This window comes from Gopherus evgoodei, chromosome 11 (assembly GCF_007399415.2).
Source record: "Gopherus evgoodei ecotype Sinaloan lineage chromosome 11, rGopEvg1_v1.p, whole genome shotgun sequence".
Classification (NCBI taxonomy): domain Eukaryota; kingdom Metazoa; phylum Chordata; order Testudines; family Testudinidae; genus Gopherus; species Gopherus evgoodei.
The window spans coordinates 79,944,535-79,962,397 of NC_044332.1; the positions used below are offsets into that span (position 1 = coordinate 79,944,535).

The 17,863-nt window shown below is 54.8% G+C and overlaps 1 protein-coding gene across 1 annotated transcript in view; it reads left to right on the forward strand.

Annotated features, from left to right (window-relative positions):
* The window catches only part of LOC115659871 (dnaJ homolog subfamily B member 2-like), a 47,614-nt gene that overhangs the window by 16,476 nt on the left and 13,275 nt on the right, over positions 1-17,863 (forward strand). Inside the window, exons 4-6 of the mRNA XM_030580601.1 lie at positions 7,535-7,636; positions 13,087-13,196; positions 17,170-17,223. Of these exons, the coding sequence (XP_030436461.1) occupies positions 7,535-7,636; positions 13,087-13,196; positions 17,170-17,223 (266 nt within the window). The remainder of the gene's footprint in view (positions 1-7,534; positions 7,637-13,086; positions 13,197-17,169; positions 17,224-17,863) is intronic.

Consider the following 17,863-nt stretch of genomic DNA (forward strand, 5'->3'; position numbering starts at 1 on the left):
TCCGCTGAGGAAAGAAGCATACTACAGCTGAGGGGGTGCCATAGATGGAAGAGCCGTAACCACAGCTGGGGAGCATGCTGCTCAGACCACTCGGGGCAGCTAGCAGAGACAGGAAGGTGGCGAATCTGCTGCTGCACAGAGCCCGACGTTCTACTAGGGGCAGAGAGGCTAAAAAAGCATGAGAAGGAGTAACTTCCTTCTCCTCAATGCCACCCTTCAAGTTGGTTTAGGTTAGGTTAATTAGATTAGGTTAATATCCCTGAGGACCACAGCCCAGACTGCTGTTGGGCTGAGGCTGGGGTGTGCGGCCTCATAAATACAGAACCTTGACATCACAATCAGCCTGAGCTTCCCATTGGCTGCAGTAGCTGTTCATCAGCAGTGGAGGAATGTGATGGGCTGCTGATGAGCTCTTGCCCCACCCTCCTTCCCCCAGCCAGCAGCAGGCACTGCAGGTGTGAAGTGAAGGAGGAGCTATTGGATGCTGAGACCATGGTGCAGGTGGGGCCGTCTCTCCTGCAGCGATAAGGTACGGCCGAAGCTTTATTAGTGGGGCAGAGCTCCGGGAGCTGGGGCGCGTGCAGAGCCGCCCCATGGAGAGACCCTTGCTTAGAGCAAGCAGAAGGACACTCATGGTTAGGTTCCTTCATCTATCACAGGTGCACATGCTGCTCAAGCAATACAGCTGAACTAGGGCCCCTCAGCTTGTGGGGCCCTGTGATGGTGCTGCCTGTGGGGGCCAGCTGAGGTCACTCAATCAGGGTGAACTGCAAACTAAACGGGGCAAACAAACCCCAGAAGCTGGTGGTTATTCCAATACTTAGATTTACCAACCAGCACAAAACAGCTTCTGTAGTACCTCCCTGGTTACTTAGAAGTCCAAACACCACAATTCCCTTAAAGTGCCCAGCCTCAGGCCTCCGTCCAGGCACACCTGTCAGATATGATGATGATGATGCCTGAAGATTTTACTTCATCATATAAAAGAAAAGGTTCTTCCAATCCCAAGGATCAGCCACACACCCAGGTCCAATTATAACTTAGATCTTACCCAAAATACGCTATAGTCAATTCTTATTAACTAAGCTAAAATTTATTGAAAAGAAAGAGAGAGAGTGTTGGTTAAAAGATATATACATACAGGCTTGAATTCAATTCTTGAGGTTCAGATACACAGCAGAGATGAGTTTGTAGTTGCCAAAAGTCCTTTCAGAAATAGTCCACAGGTTACAGTCCAATGTCCTTATTCAGAGTGACTCCAGTCAGTGACTGGGGATCTCAATCCTTATGGCTCAAGGTTTCCCCTTCTTGAAACCCAAAGCAGATCTGAGATGAACTAGGATCGTGTCCCAGGGTTCTTATACATTTCCAGCAGCCTTTAGCCTGAGAAAACAATAGGCTTAATTCTTCTTCCAAACATCCTGGCAATTAGCACAGAGTAATTTATCCATTAAACAGTTTAGATACAGGTTACCACAACCTTCAGAGAGACACAGACAATACTATTTCCCTCAAGTATCATCATAAGTGTTAATATTCCTTTTCTGATCTTTGAATTAAAGCTATAGCAATAGACAAGACTTGTTTGCTTACATCACAAGACCTGAGCAAACATCTGTGCTTCCACCTGTAACAATGCAGACTTGCATTTCAAAGCTGTATTCATTTAGATATCTTCCTAACCAGTCCTTAAGGTTCACCCACGGGTCAGGTCAGTCGGTGAGATGAGTTAATTAACTCTGGCCCTGTCATCTTTCAATGAGTTGTTATATTATACTCATAATGTCACAGGCCCTCAGAGGAGCTCAGTGCTCAGCAGCAGCCCTGCAATAGCTCCAGGGCTGAGAAGGGGACTGTTGTAGCAGTGTAGATGGAACATATGGGCTAAAGGGGTTAACATTACCCAGTCACTGTCCACCATCGAGTAAGGTGCAGGGTTTCTATGCAGAGACTTCAGCCTGCTCAGTACTATGGCCAACACATCCCTAAAGATCCCTTGAGCCTTTTATTAAAGATCCAGAAAAAACAGCATTTCAAATGTTAAAATTAAAGCCTTATTTCACACCCTCCCTCTTTCCCCATAGCTGGGGAGAGGTGGTAGGAGGAATGTCAAACACAGGGGCCTGTCTTTTAGATGGTACCAAAGACAGCAATAACTCTTCTTTGGGCAGGAGAAGCTCACTGAGGCCATGTCTACATCTAAAATTTTGCAGCGCTGGTTGTTACAGCTGTATTAGTACAGCTGTATAGGGCCAGCGCTGCAGAGTGGCCACACTTACAGCAACCAGCGCTGCAAGTGGTGTTAGATGTGGCCACACTGCAGCGCTGTTGGGCGGCTTCAAGGGGGGTTCCGGGAACGCGAGAGCAAACCGGGAAAGGAGACCAGCTTCGCCGCGGTTTGCTCTCGCGTTCCCGGAGCCACCCAGCAAACCGCAGGGAAGGAGACCTGCTTGCTCGGGGTTCCGGGAACGCGAGAGCAAACCGGGAAAGGAGACCAGCTTCGCCGCGGTTTGCTCTCGCGTTCCCGGAGCCACCCAGCAAACCGCAGGGAAGGAGACCTGCTTGCTCGGGGTTCCGGGAACGAGAGAGCAAACCGGGAAAGGAGACCAGCTTGATTACCAGAGGCTTCCTCCTTCCACGGAGGTCAAGAAAAGCACTGGTAAGTGTCTACATTGGATCACCAGCGCTGGATCACCTCTACACCCGAGACAAAACGGGAGTACAGCCAGCGCTGCAAACAGGGAGTTGCAGCGCTGGTGGTGCCCTGCAGATGTGTACACCTTCAAAGTTGCAGCGCTGTAACTCCCTCACCAGCGCTGCAACTTTCTGATGTAGACAAGCCCTGAGATGAGCATCAGCTGGGGCTGCTGTTAAAATCTGATTTGGTTTCCTAGAAGGCAACACACACATAAGAGGGAAGGGAAATGAACAGCAGAGATAGACCATACAGCTTCTGTATCTGGCTGTGATGGTCACTTGCAACCTCACTGCTGGGGGAAAAGAAAAAACCCACAAAAATTAGGTTAGTTAAGAGGTACAGCACCTAAAGTAAAATCCTTGCAAGCTGCATGGAAAATTTTGTAAAGAGACCATAATAGAGGCTCAACTTAAATGTATCCCCCACATTAAAAAACATAGTAAGAGAACCAAAAATGAGCCACTGTGGCTGAACAGTCAAAGAAGCAGTGAGAGGCAAAAAGGCCTCCTTTAAAAAGTGGAAGTTAAATCCTAATGAGGAAAATAGAAAAGAGCATAAACCCTGGCAAATGAAGTGTGAAAATATCATTAGGAAGGCCAAGAAAGAATTTGAAGAACAGCTGGCCGAAGACTCAAAAAGTAATAGCAAAAAACATTTTAAGTACATCTGACGCAGGAAGCTGCTAAACAATAAGTGGGGCCACTGGACAATCATTCAAGGACTAAGACCATTGCAGAGAAACTAAATGAATACTCTGCATTGGTCTTTGCAGTTGAGGATGTGAGGGAAATTCCTCAGATTCCTAAAAAGAATGGCTCTAGTTTGGGAACTGTCCTAGACTGAGGTGTCATTAGAGGGGGTTTTGGAACAAATTGATAAACTAAACAGTAATAAGTCACCAGAACCAGATGGTATCACCCAAGAGTTCTGAAGGAACTCAAATGTGAAGTTGTAGGACTGCTAGCTGTTGTCTGTAACTTGTTTACATCAGCTTCTGTAGCAAATGCTTGGAGAATAAAAGCAGCTCCAGAGGTGAGCAGTTATTGGCTGGTAAGCCTGACTTCTGTACTGGGCAAACTAGTTGAAACTATAGTAAAGAACAAAATTGTCCGAAACATAGATGAACAGAGTGTTGGGGAATCGTCAACGTGGTTTTTGTAAAGGGAAATCATGCCTCACAAATCTACTAGAATTCTTTGAGTGGGGTCAACAATCATGTGGACAAGGGGGATCCAGTGGAAACAAAGGGTAGGAATAAATGGAAAGTTTTCAATGGAGAGGGGTAAATAGTGGTGACCCCCAGGGGTTTGTACTGGGACTGGTCCTATTCCACACAGTCATAAATAATCTGGAAAAAGGGATAAACAGTGAGGTGGCAAAGTTTGCAGATGCTGCAAAACTACTCAAGATAGTTAAATCCCATTGTAACAGGTTGAGACTCACCACCTGGTGCCTCCCACTAGTGACTCTGGGAATTAGCTCTGTCGAGTGGAGGGCCCCCTCCTGGTGGTGTCCCGTCCATCGTTCCGCCCTCAGTTGCTGTCTCTGGACCAGCATTGCTCCCTGCTCGGTGGCATCCTCTTCAAGGCCACTGCCCTCCGGCAGTGCCCCTTAGTACATCTGCACCCCCTTCTGAGGGTTGGGGGGGTGATAAGCAGTCTTACACCCCAGCCACCATGTCCAACCACACCCTCTGGGTCTAGTCCCTCTTGTCAGGGATCTGGCATAGTCTATAACGGGCCACTCCCTACAGCCAATGGCTGGAAGTACTGCGGGGGGGGGGGGCGGGGGGAGACGACGACCCAGGCCTGCCCTCTACTCTGGGTCCCAGCCCAGGGACCCTCTGGCAGCAGCCTTGCTGTCCTTGTCTCCCCTTGTCTGTCTGCTTCCCTGGGCTGCTTCCCTTACGGCCCCTTGCACCCGCTAGGCCCTTCCCTTCAGGGCCTGCAGCCTGGCAGCTATGGGCTCAAGCTCCCTTTCGCTCCCTGAGCCTGGCCAGCACTGTACTGTCCGCAGTGCTAGTCTCCCACCCTTGGAGACTGACCACCCCCTCTCAAAGGCCTGGGACAGACTGACTGCTCCCTTCCTGGGCAGCCTTTTTATAGGGCTGAGACTGGCCCTGACTGGCTCACAATAAGCCCTTCTTTAATTAGCTCCCTGTCTGCAGGCACCCTGACCTGCTGCAGCCCACACGCACAGGAAGTGGGGCAGTGGCCCCACTACACCCAGGCAGACTGAAGAGCTACAAACATATCTCACAGAACTGGGTGACTGGGCAACAAAATGGCAGATGAAATTCCATGTTGATAAATGCAAAGTGATGCACATTGGAAAACAATCCCAACTCTACATATACATGATGGGTCTAAATGAGCTGTTACCACTCCAGAAAGATCTTGGAGTCAGTGTGGATAGTTCTCTGAAAACATCCACTCAATGTGCAGTGTCAGTCAAAAAAGTGACCAGAATTTTGGGAATAAAAAAATAGGAGATATACCAATCTCCTAGAACTGGAAGGGACCTTGAAAGGTCATTGAGGCCAGCCCCCTTCCTTCACTAGCAGGACCAAGTACTGATTTTTGCCCCAGATAGTTCCCTCAAGGATTGAACTCACAACCCTGGGTTTAGGAGGCCAATGCTCAAACCACTGAGCTATCCCTTCCCCAAATCATTGAGGAAGGGGTAGATAAGACAGAAAATATCATATTGCTTCTATATAAATCCATGGTACACCCACATCTTGAACACTGCATATAGATGTGGTCACCCCATCTCAAAAAAGATATATTAGAATTTGAAAAAGGTTAAAAAAAGGGCAACCAAAACGATTAGGGGTGTGGAACGGCTGCTGTATGAGGAGAGATTGATAAGACTGGGACTGTTCAGCCTGGAAATGAGATGACTAAGGGGGATATGCTAGAGGTCTATAAAAGTGTAACTGGTGTGGAGAAAGTAGATATGGAAGTGTTATTTACTCCTTTTCATAACACAAGAACTAGGGGTCACCAAATGAAATTAAGAGGCAGCAGGTTTAAAACAAACAAAAGGCAGTACAACACAGTCAACCTGTGGAACTCCTTGCCAGAGGATGTTGTGAAGGCCAAGACTATAACAGCGTTCAAAAAGAACTAGATAAATTCATGGAGGATCGATCCATCAGTGGCTATTAGCCAGGATGGGCAGGGATGGTGTCTCTAGCCTGTGTTTGCCAGGGAATGGCCAACAGGGGATGGATCACTTTATGATTCCCTGTTCTGTTCATTCCTTCTGGGGCACCTGCCGTTGGCCACTGTCAGAAGACAGGACACTAGGCTGGATAGCCCCTTGGTCTGACCCAGTCTGGCCATTCTTATGACAACTTAGGGGCAGTGTGTCTGTATCCACAACAGTCACTGCCACTTTCCCTGGCCTCCCTCCACAACTGGGGCAGGGACCTCCCAGCTCTGGGCCCAAAGCCACCTGCCTCCTCATCCAGCTCCCTCCTTCAGGCTGGCATCCTTAATGCTGCTTGCAGGAGGGGTCAGTAGCCACTGGTACATTGGTACAAGTTGGCATTATTAGCTGTACCAATGCCTAAACAGAGTGGTCATATGACTACAGTACTGTAACCCCATCAGTCCTTGTCCCCAGCCCTCAGCACCCCCATCCTTTGGGCAGGATCCACAGCTGCCTGCATCCCCAGTAAGGCACTGGTCATAGACTCACCATAGTAGAGCAGCTCCTTGTGGTGAGAGCCAGCATCACAGTCCCTCTGCCTCTTCCTCCCAGCTCTGCAGTGATTTCCGCTCCAGGGTATGCTGACACTGCAGCTGGGGGAGTGCATCCCAGCCCAGGCAGACACTAGCAGCCTAGCCAGGGGCAGCACAAGCTAGCTGTCTGCATACATGCCCAGGGTGTCCATGTCACTTTGTCCACAGTGGATTGCCCCAGGACACTGCTGTTTATAGCATGCTAGCTCAGGCTGGGAAGCCCAGGCCCAGCTGCAGTGCAGATCTGCCCTCAGAGTCCTGCCCATCTGAGGTGACAACATCCCAACACCAAGGAATGAAAACACTTCCTCCCTTCCGGGGCTCAGCCCTCCAACCCTCTCCTGGGCTCCACAAACTTTCTTCTCACTCTGTTACCCAGCCCAGCCCTGCCCTCCACAGCTCTCTCCCCAGCACCTCCCAAGCCACTGACACTTTGGGCTTCTCTCCCACAGTCTTTTCTCCTGCTTCAGGATTCTCCTTCTCCCTGCAGAGACAGTCCTAGTGTGCAGCCACTTTCCCAAACACCCCCTTTGGATTCCTGTCCCAGAAAGAACTAGGACTCCCCACCCCCATAGCCCTCAGTCCTTCCTTTATAGGAACCAGTCAGGCTGGTTCTCCCAGGCTGGATCAAACCCATAATTAAGGGCTAATTGGACTTTCCCTTTAACCCTCTCACTGCCAGCGTGGCTGGGGTTTATGTAGCAGTGTCTAGGACACTGTGGTTTGCTCTAACATACTATAATAATGCTGCAGAGGGACGAGAACAGTGCAGAGGGGCGGGCTGGGGCGTATCAGTGAGATATGCCATTTGGGGGCTGCACAGAGTGGCAGGGGGGTGAGAGAAACGGGGTGGATTTCTGATCAGTGGTTGGGTTGAGGTCAGAACCTGTGTGAGCTGGACAGATGGACCATGCAGGCTCTGTTTGGATGGTAATTGGTGCAGGTAAGAGAGGCCAGAGGGATCTGGCTGAGGTTGTCTGCTCAAAGTGAGGTATGGGCTGCAGCTGGAGTGAGTGAGGGGTGCCTCCCTCTGGGACCTGCAGGTTGGCCGCTCTCCTCAATGCCGTTCACTGCCTTTCCCCCCTAGAGTCCCTGCTGGCCTCGGCACAGGACCCACACCCGCCATGGTGGAGTACTATGAAGCCCTGGGCATTCCCCGCAGCGCCTCCTCTGACGACATAAAAAAGGCGTAAGTCACGCTCCCTTGGAGCAGCCGCAGCCCCATCCCCAGGCATCCCGACGACACCATCCCTCTGGGCATGCCAGCACTGTCCCCCAGGGGCTCTGGACACGGGCCATCTAGCGATCTCTGTGGCCCACAAGGGAAGAAGGCAGCGCTGAGTCCCCACCGTCATGTAACAGGACTTTGGACAAACGCTCTTCGCTGCAAGGACCATGCTGCCCTCTCAGGAAAGGGAGCCATTCTTGGCCTGTGCTCTGCAGGGCTCAACCTAGATGGTCCCAATGGGCCTTGGAATCTAGGAATGGATGCTGAGGTGGCTGCAGGGCCAGGAGGGCAGTGGAGGTGGAGAAGGGCTGTCTGCCAGGAGCTAGCCTGTGGTGTGAGCTGGGGCACGTGCGGGGTGGTGGCCGGGACCTGGCTTCCCATAGTACCCTGTGCTGTGCATAGGTATCCTGTTCGGGGCTGCCCTTTACCCACTGAGTTGTGATAGAGACCGGGGGGCGATGGGAGGGCAAAGGTGACCAGACCTACTGTAGTTGGAGTTACCCTAGGAGCCCTGCCTTTGACCCCAAGCCTGCTGCTCCTGAAATCAGGGTTTGCAGCAGGGCTGTGGTTCCACCTAGCCACCATTTGCTCACAGCCATGCTGGGCCCTAAGATCCCACCATTACCGCGGCCTGGCGGTTGTAGAAAGCCACATGGGGGGAGGTGAGGGGACCGACACACATTTAAAGCAAGAGGACCCTCCTTCCTGGGTAGATCCTGCCATGGTGTCCAGCACAAACCATCCCTGGTCCCTGCTGGAATGCCATAGCATAGCAAAGTTATTGTCATTCCTTAAAGCAGAAGTTCTCAAACTGGGGGGCTGTTTTCTGGGGTTGTGTGAGAAGCTTTAGGGAAAAAATGAAGCCCCTTACTGTGCACATTTTGCCCACAGCAATTAACAAGTGTCTACTTAAATCACAGAGAAATCACACAGTTTTTGCAGATTGCTCGGGGCATAATGTGTTCATACAGTTGTATGTTCCATGTCACCCTTACTTCTGTGCTGCTGCTGGCGGCAGTGCTGCCTTCAGAGCTGAGTGCCTGGCCAGCAGTCGCCGCTCTCCCGCCGCTCAACTCTGAAGGCAGCACAGAAATAAGGGTGGCAATACCACAACTTCCCTACAATTATGTTGCGACCCCTTTTGAGTCGGGACCCCCGGGTTGAGAAAAGCTGCTCACTTTGGTGGATCTCTGGTTAAGCTTGCATAGCATTATATGTATGTTATTCTGTTTGCTACGAGGCGGTGTGCACGTTTAATTGTAAGCATGGACCACAAGCACAGTTTTACTTGTGCTGTTACTACAATGGATCGTTGGCTCATTCGTGCAACAAAAAATAACAAAACAAAAAATCCAACTCCAGTGAAAAATAAAGCAGCGAAAACAGATCCAAGTGAAGCTCTGCCGTGGTGGAGATATTGAGAAGCAAGCCACACAAATAGTGAAGAGTGCTACAGATAAGGCTGTGACCTGTGTAGTCTGTTGGGGGGAGTGGCCCCTCCCCCTTCGGGTCTGTGGGTGGCCAATCCACCCCACCACGTCTCCGGGAATTGCCTGGCATGGAGAATCAGCGGGGCCATGGGAGACGTTAGCACGGGTCTGTGATCAGGGCTGAAGGACAAATAGTTATGGAGGCCCAGCCCCTGGTTGGGGCGGGGCAGTAGAGAGTTTGAGGGCTCAGGCCTGCCCTCAGGCTGGGCAGCAAACAGTCAGGCCTCTGTGACGATGCGGTTCTGGCAGGACCCAACTGAGAGTGCCAATTCAGGACCAATTGCTTAAACAGGGCAGTTACAGCCCAAGGCTGGGGTTTTTCCACCTCTAAGGCAAACCAAACCAGCCAGAGAAAGAGGACTTCGATTTTATCCCACTGGCTAACCACAAGTCACACAAGCAATTTCCTTAGACGCTCCAGTCTCCCAGTATCACCACCAGTCCCACTCGTCCTGGGGATGAATGGTTATGAAAACCAACACCTCGGTAAAAGAAAACGGTTCTCTCGATCCCAAAGGATCAAGCCCTAGACCCAGGTCAATATACACATCAGATCTTACCCACAAATCTCCCTGTTGCCAATCCTTTAGAATTTAAAATCTAAAGGTTTATTCATAAAGGGAAGAAGGTAGAGATGAGAGCTAGAATTGGTTAAATGGAATCAATTACATACAGTAATGGCAAAGTTCTTAGTTCAGGCTTGTAGCAGTGATGGAGTAAACTGCAGGTTCAAATCAAGTCTCTGGAAAACATCCCCTGCTGGGATGGGTCAACAGTCCTTTGTTCAGAGCTTCAGTTTGTAGCAAAGTCCCTCCAGAGGTAAGAAGCAGGATTGAAGACAAGATGGAGATGAGGCATCAGCCTTTTATAGGCTTTACAGCAAAATGGAGTCTGGAGTCACATGGGCAAGTCCCTGCACTTTGCTGAGTTACAAGGCGTATCTGCCTTCTCTCCATGGGTCAATTGTGTAGCTGATGGTCCTTAATGGGCCATCAAGCAGGCTAGGCAGAGCTAACACCTACTTGTCTGGGATGTTTCCCAGAAACATAGCACAAATTTGAAATACAGAGTATAGATCCAATACTCATAACTTCAACTACAAAATGACATATGCATACAGACAGCATAATCATAACCAGCAACCCATAACCTGGTCTTAGACACCTTATATGACCCCCTTTACATAAGATTTGGTGCCTCTACAGGACCTTGGTTGCAACCATGTTCTATATGGTCCCAGATTATATCAATAACGTCACAGCCTCCTAGCTCTGGCGGAGGGCCGACAAGAACAGGCGTCTTGCCTAAGTGAGGGGGAGGCTGCCACTCATGGCTTGGAGTGGCAGTGGGGACCAGGGCCACCCACTCCACTGCATCCCGGCCCAGGGCCCTAGCAGTGGCAGAGCGGTCTGCTACTGGGTCAGCAGGGTCCTGACCGCAACACGCTGACTCACTCGCTGGCATCGTTGCAGCCAGACCGGGGTTGGCTACCCCTGGGCCATTTCCCAGCTCTCCCTTCGGGCATATCTGCCTTGGGAGAGGGTCATCCTGGTCACCAGGGAAGACGGCCTCTGTCAGTGCTTGCAGCTCCTCCAGGCTCGGGTCCGTAAACAGCCCTGGCCAGTCCTCAGCTTCCTTGGGGTCTGCAGCAGCCTCCCAGCTCGGGAGCTCGCAGGAGGCCTCTCAGTCCTCTGGAAGCTGCCTCCCAACTGAGGTCTCCAGCCCAGCTTTTATACTTCCTGCCCTGCCCACTGACTTCTGGCGGGTGGGGTGAGCAACATGTGGCTTCCCCCACCAGGGCTCGGTGAGGGGCCCCTGCCCCTCCGGGTCTGTGAGTGGCCAATTTGCCCCACTACCCATGGCATAAAGTCAAACGGAGGAAATACCAAGAGGAATACACATAATACGGCTTCACTTACTTGTTGATTGGAAATGTGGCGCACCCACAGTGTGTCCTGTGCTCAGAAGGGTTTGCACAAGAGAGCTTAAAACCCGTAAAGCTGCAGAGGCATCTGCAGCCCAAACACGCCACGCACGCCAATAAGCCAGCAGCGTATTTCCTGCACTACAAGGAGGATGTGGAAAAATTGGAGAGAGTCCAGCGGAGGGCAACGAAAATGGTTAGGGGGCTGGAGCACATGACTTACAAGGAGAGGCTGAGGGAACGGGGATTGTTTAGTTTGCAGAAGAGAAGATGAGGGGGGATTTGATAGCTGCTTTCAACTACCTGAAGGGGGTTCCAAAGAGGATGGATCTAGACTGTTCTCAGTGGTACCAGATGACAGAACAAGGAGTAATGGTCTCAAGTTGCAGTGGGGGAGGTCTAGGTTGGATATTAGGAAACACTATTTCACCAGGAGGGTGGTGAAGCACTGGAATGGGTTCCCTAGGGAGGTGGTGGAATCTCCTTCCTTAGAAGTGTTTAAGTTCAGGCTTGACACAGCCCTGGCTGGGATGATTTAGTTGGGGATTGGTCCTGCTTCGAGCAGGAGGTGGGACTAGATCCCTCCTGAGGTCCCTTCCAACCCTGATATTCTATGATGCTAAGGGGGGGTGCAATCAAAGAAGTTTGAGAACCGCTGCCTTAAAGGGTGCTTGTGCCCCTCCTGGCACTTCGGGGAAAACCCCACGACCACCATCAAAGGGCAACTTGTCCAATAAACCCCAGGGCAGGAAACATGCCCAGAGCAGGAAGTTATAGCCAGGAGATGCTGCTGCTCCTGAGCCAGGAAGTGCCCCATGCAGGCTGCAGCCTGGGCCCAGAGTCTGTCATTGCCTAGGGATGGAATTGCATTCGTCCATGGTAATAACTAGGGTTGCCAGGCATCCAGTTTTCGACTGAAATGCCCAGTTAAAAAGGGATCCTGGCATCTCTGATCGGCACTGCTGATTGGGCTGCTAAAAGTCCGGTCGGTGGTGCAGCTCCCTGCCTGCCTTGGCTCCATGCAGCTCCTGGAAGCAGTGGCATGTCCCTGCGGCCCCTAGGTGCAGGGGTGGCCAGGGAGGCTTTGTGCGCTGCCCCAGCCCTGAGCGCCGGCTCTGCAGCTCCCATTGGCTGGGAACAGTGGCCAATGGCAGCTGCGGGGGTAATGCCCGCGGGCGTGGGAAGCACACAGAGCCCCCTGGCCGCCCCTACACCTAGGAACTGGATATGTCAGCCGCTTCTGGGAGCCGCCTGAAGTAAGCGCTGCCCAACCAGAGCCTGCACTCCTAACCCCCTACCCCAGCCCTGAGCCCCATCCCACACACAAACTCCCTCCCAGAGCTCGCACCCCAACCCTGTGCCCCAGTCCGGATTCCCCTCACACAGCCTGAACCCCTCATCCCTGGCCCCACCCTGGAGCCTGCACCCCCAGGCGGAGTCCTCACCTCCTCCCACATCCCAGCCCTGCCCCAGCCCAGTGAAAGTGGTTGAGGGTGGGGGAGAGCGAGCGACTGAGGGAGGTGGATGGTGTGAGCAGGAGGCGAGCCCTCAGGGAAGAGGCAGGGCAGAGGCGGGGCCTCGGGGCAGGGGTGGGGCAAGGGTGTTCAGTTTTGTGTGATTTCAAAATTGGCAACTCTAGCAATAATCACTGAGCAGGGAAGGGGGAGCTACTCTGGATCCCGTGAGGGGTCACAGCTGGAAGACAGGCTCCCATGTCCAATGTAGCAGAGGTGACGTCCATGGAGTTGATCTGGACACACGAATCAGACTGGTCAAGCCCTGACCGGAGACGTGGGACAGCCTAAGGGACTGGGGTGCTGCTGTGCTTGCCGGGGCATCTCCAAAGCCCAACCTCTAGGAAGATCCAGCCCTGCTTCCTGGTGAAGCAGAGCTTTGGGGAATGAGGGGACAAGGGGATGATTCGACTGGGCACAGTCCCTGGTGACAGGCACACTCAGGGATCGCTGCTTACTGCTGTCTCTCTTGACACTGTCCAGGTACAGGAGGGCAGCGCTGAAATGGCACCCGGATAAGAACCCGGAGAACAAGGAACATGCTGAGCGGAAGTTCAAAGAAATCGCGGAGGCCTATGAAGTGCTGTCGGACAGTAAGGGGCCAGCGTCTCCTGTCCCTCTGGGCTTGGTGTGGGTCCCGGCAGTGGGGGCCGGCGTCTCCTGTCCCTCCAGGCTCAGGGTGGGTCCTGGCAGTGGGGGCACACTCCCTGCACAGGGTGAGGTGGCCATGGGTCAGAGCAGGCTCTCAGGTCCTCTTGCTGTGCTTGGAAGAGGGGTTTGCTCTCCTAGTTGCCTGCTGGGTTGCTCCCAGCGGGACGAGTGTTACACTCACTGGCCCAGTGTGCCGCTGTCCGCTCACCAGCCACCCCAGTCGCTGGCTGCCAGGTACTTCCCAGCCTGCAGGGCCTGGGAGAGTCTAGTCACCAGTTCTAGCTGTGAGTCTATGGGGCACACTTCAGGGCCCAGACCCCTCGCCTGGCTTCTTCCCACCACTGTCCAGCCGTCCCAGACCTCAGAACCCATGTATGGGCCCCCCAGTGCTCACCCACCCTCCCGCTGAGCTCCATGGGCTGCGGGCACTCGGGCCATCCCATTCAGCCTCTTTGGGGACAACGTGGCAGGAAAGCAAAGAACCCAGGTGGTGCAGGTGACTTTCCTAACCCCAGTGACCTCAGTCTTAAAGAGTCACAGATCCCTGAAAACTACAAAAGCTGTGAGACACCCGCTGCCCTGGGCTGAGCTAATATGATGTGCATCAGCGGTTCCGGCTGGACAGCGTGCCCCCTCCCCTCTCTCTCCAAGCCCTTTGCTGCTGGCGTGAACCCCCTGCACGGAGCCGGACCCTGCAGCCACAACGGGCCTGGGGCTCTGCACCATGTGCTCAGGCTGCGAAGTTCCAACTCCACCAGGCGCCTGCATCGAAAGGCCATTGTCCTGGGGGGTTCGGCCAGGTCCCCCTATAAATGCTGCGCAACGTGGCTGTAGTGTGGACACTTGCTACCGTCACAGAAGGGGGTTTCTCATCGCTGTGTAAATCCACCTCCATCCGCCGAGGGGCAGGAGCTGGCTCAATGGAATCATTCTGCCGTTGACCTAGCAGTGTCTACGCTGGGGCTGAGACTCGCTGGGCCGACCCAGGCTGTGGGTGTGGACCAGTCAGTCAGAGTCGATGGCAGCTCGACGGCTGTCTGAGATGGTCCTTCAGCAAGGTGTCCGCTGCCTGGCCCCGGTGGGGCAGCTGCCTGGAATGAAGCACAATGGGCTGCCCTGGGCCGGCCAAGCTCCTGAGGCCACGCTGCCCATGTTTCAATACAGGCACTAAACAGACTCCATAATCTACCGTCGCCCGCTGCTCCAGCTGGGCTCTAGGGCGTCTCCTCAGCCCGTTCGTGGCTCTCCCTCTGCTATCGCCTCTCCTGCGTAGCTGCCGCCTCTAGGATGTGGTGGCAAGGTGCCGTTTGCCAGGCTGGGATGGTGGAAGGGAAGCCTGCTGGAGCAATACCTCCTGCCTCCTCTCTGCTCCTGGCACAAGGGTCCCATGCAGGAATCCTTCAGTGCATCAGCACCCCTGTCTGGCTCCTGTGGTGCCCCGATCCCATGCTGAGCCTGGAGCCCTGTGACAACCCATGAGGTGCAGGACTGCTCCCCTCGGAACATACTCACGTGTAATGCCCCAAAGGTGGGGGCTCCCACCCCTCACCCTGGGGACAGTCCCAGAGCCCAGCGCCTCCCTCAGACAGAGCTCCTTCTGGACGGATAGTCGGCCTCCATCTTCTCCCCTTGTTCCTCCTCTTCACAGCCCTGGCACAGCCTGAATCCCTGTCCCTTCCCAGCAGCCGCACCCTCTCCAGAGCTGCCAGCTTTGGGCAAGTCCCTGGTTACTTGTCTTTGGGCTGTGCTAGGATGAAGCCCCGTTAACCCTTCTTCAGAAGCCCCGGGCTCATCTCCGCTGAAAACTGAGGTCGGCATGTGAAAAATCCACCTCCCGGAGAGACGTCACTGCTGAGCTCATCCCCCGGGTAGCCAGCACTAGGCCGAAGGAAGTTCTTGCTGCCGCCTCCGGGGCGATGGGTTAGTGACGGCGATGGAAGACCCCTCACACCCCGTGTCTGCGCTGACATGGGACAGATGTGCCGCTGGAGCGGTTTAAGTGCAGACAGAGCCCAGTCCCCGAATGGTTCCTATCGCACAACTCCGAGACCCCTGGGGATTGTCCTGGATCTCGCCAAAACAGCCCGGGTGGCAGTTGCCATGTTCCAGGCCAGGAGGTGGTCTCCAAAGCACAGGAACACTGGCATCATTTGGCTGTTTGGTGATTTTGTTCCCCGGCAGAGGTCGGGATATTTAACTGCCCACATGCACCGAGCACTGGGACCAGGACGCTGGTCTCGTTCTCCTCCAGTCCTGCAGTGTGGCAGCGTGTACCTGTGGGTGTTTTCCCCTGTGTTGGTCATGCCTGTGTGTGCTGCCATCTTCCCTCAGCATCACCAGCCTCTCTGCTCCACAGCCCAGCCTTGTCCCTGGCTGGCACCTGGTACCACCCAAATTCTCCAGCCTTTTGCTCGCCAAACAACCTGTCAGCTCCCTCTGCTGCTGCCCTGGGTGCTGCCCAGTGTGCTGGCTGGCTCTCTCCTCCGCTGCCCTGGGTGCTGCCTGGCGCGCTCACCAGGTCCCTCCTCCGCCGCCCTGGGTGCTGCCCGGCGCGCTCACCGGCTCCCTCCTCCGTTGCCCTGGGTGCTGCCTGGTGCGCTCACCGGCTCCCTCCTCCGCCGCCCTGGGTGCAGCCCAGCATGCTGGCTGGCTCTCTCCGCCACCGCCCTGGATGCTGCCCGGGGCTCTCGCCGGCTCCCTCTGCTGCCGCCCAGGGTGCTGCCCAGAGCGCTCACCGGCTCCATCCACCGCCATCCTGGATGCTGCCCGGGGCGCTCGCCGGCTCCATCTGCCACCGCCCTGGGTGCTGCCCGGCGCGCTGGCTGGCTCCCTCCGCCGCTGCTCTGGGTGCTGCCCGGCGTGCTCACTGGCTCCTTCTGCTGCCCTGGGTGCTGCCCGGGGCGCTCGCTGGCTCCCTCTGCTGCCCTGAGTGCTGCCCGGGGCGTTCACTGGCTCCCTCTGCCGCCCTGAGTGCTGCCCGGGGTGCTCGCTGGCTCCCTCTGCTGCCCTGAGTGCTGCCCAGGGCGCTCACTGGCTTCCTCTGCCGCCCTGGGTGCTGCCCGGGTCGCTCGCTGGCTCCATCTGCCACCGCCCTGGGTGCTGCCCGGCGCGCTGGCTGGCTCCCTCCGCCGCTGCTCTGGGTGCTGCCCGGCGTGCTCACTGGCTCCTTCTGCTGCCCTGGGTGCTGCCCGGGGCGCTCGCTGGCTCCCTCTGCTGCCCTGAGTGCTGCCCGGGGCGTTCACTGGCTCCCTCTGCCGCCCTGAGTGCTGCCTGGGGCGCTCGCCAGCTCCCTCTGCCACCCTGGGTGCTGCCCGGGGCGCTCGCTGGCTTCCTCTGCCGCCCTGGGTGCTGCCCGGGTCGCTCGCTGGCTCCATCTGCCACCGCCCTGGGTGCTGCCCGGGGTGCTCACCAGCTCCCTCTGCTGCCACCCTGAGTGCTGCCCGGGGCGCTCACCGGCTCCATCTGCCGCCTCCCTGGGTGCTTCCCGGGGTGCTCACCGGCTCCCTCCGCTGCCGCCCTGGGTGCTGCCCGGCGCGCTCGCCGGCTCACAGGCCTGCATGTCTCCGTTGACACCAAGGTTGCCTCGCTCCACCAAGCCGCAGACTCTGGGGTCACACAGGTCAGAGGAGCAGGCCCTCCCCGGGTGAAGTCGAGAACTGGTCACTGCTTCTGCAGCCCCCTGGGGATCCTCTGGAAACCTGCTCTCCCTTACTAGATGGCCAGGGAGCCTGGCATAGGCCAGCCTGTGACAATCCCATGTCTGTTCCTCCGGCTGCATCCCCATTTGCAGGCAGGCCCCCTCTGGCTCAGTACTGGGGTGGGGGTCAGCCTGGTGAAAGGGCCACTGTGTCTGCAACCAGACCCAGACTCAGCTGAAGATGGGCTGGGTGACCTCTCGCTCCTTCTCCCTTCCAGAGAGCAAGCGCGACCTCTACGACTGCTACGGCAAGGACGGGCTCACGGGGGCAGGTGAGTGACCCACCAGGGGAAGTGGCCTTTCGCAAGGACCGGTCTGGATGCACACCCTGGCCCAGGGGACCTCCTTCCCAGCTGGGCGTGAAGCACCCTTGGTGCCCTGTGTAACAATGCTGGCTTTGGTGGGACCGAACTGAGAGTATCAATTCAGGACAAATTGCTTAGAGCAGGGCAGTCACAGCCCAAGGCTGGGGGTCCTTCACTACTGAGGTAAACCAAACCAGCCAAACGGAGAGGACTTCGGTCTCACCCCACTGGCTAACCACAAGTCACACAAGCAATTCCCTTAGACACTCCAGTCTCCCAGTATCACCACCAGTGCCACTCCTTGTGGGGATGAATGGTTATGAAAACCAACACCCCAGTAAAAGAAAAGGCTCTCCCGATCCCAAAGGACCAAGCCCCAGACCCAGGTCAATATACAAGTCAGATCTTACCCACAAATCACTGTGTTGCCAATCCTTTAGAATCTAAAGATTTATTCATAAAAGGAAAAAGATCTAGATGAGAGCTGGAATTGGTTAAATGGAATCAATTCCATACAGTGATGGCAAAGTTCTTGGTTCAGGCTTGTAGCAGTGATAGAATAAACTGCAGGTTCAAATCAAGTCTCTGGAACATCCCCTGCTGGGAT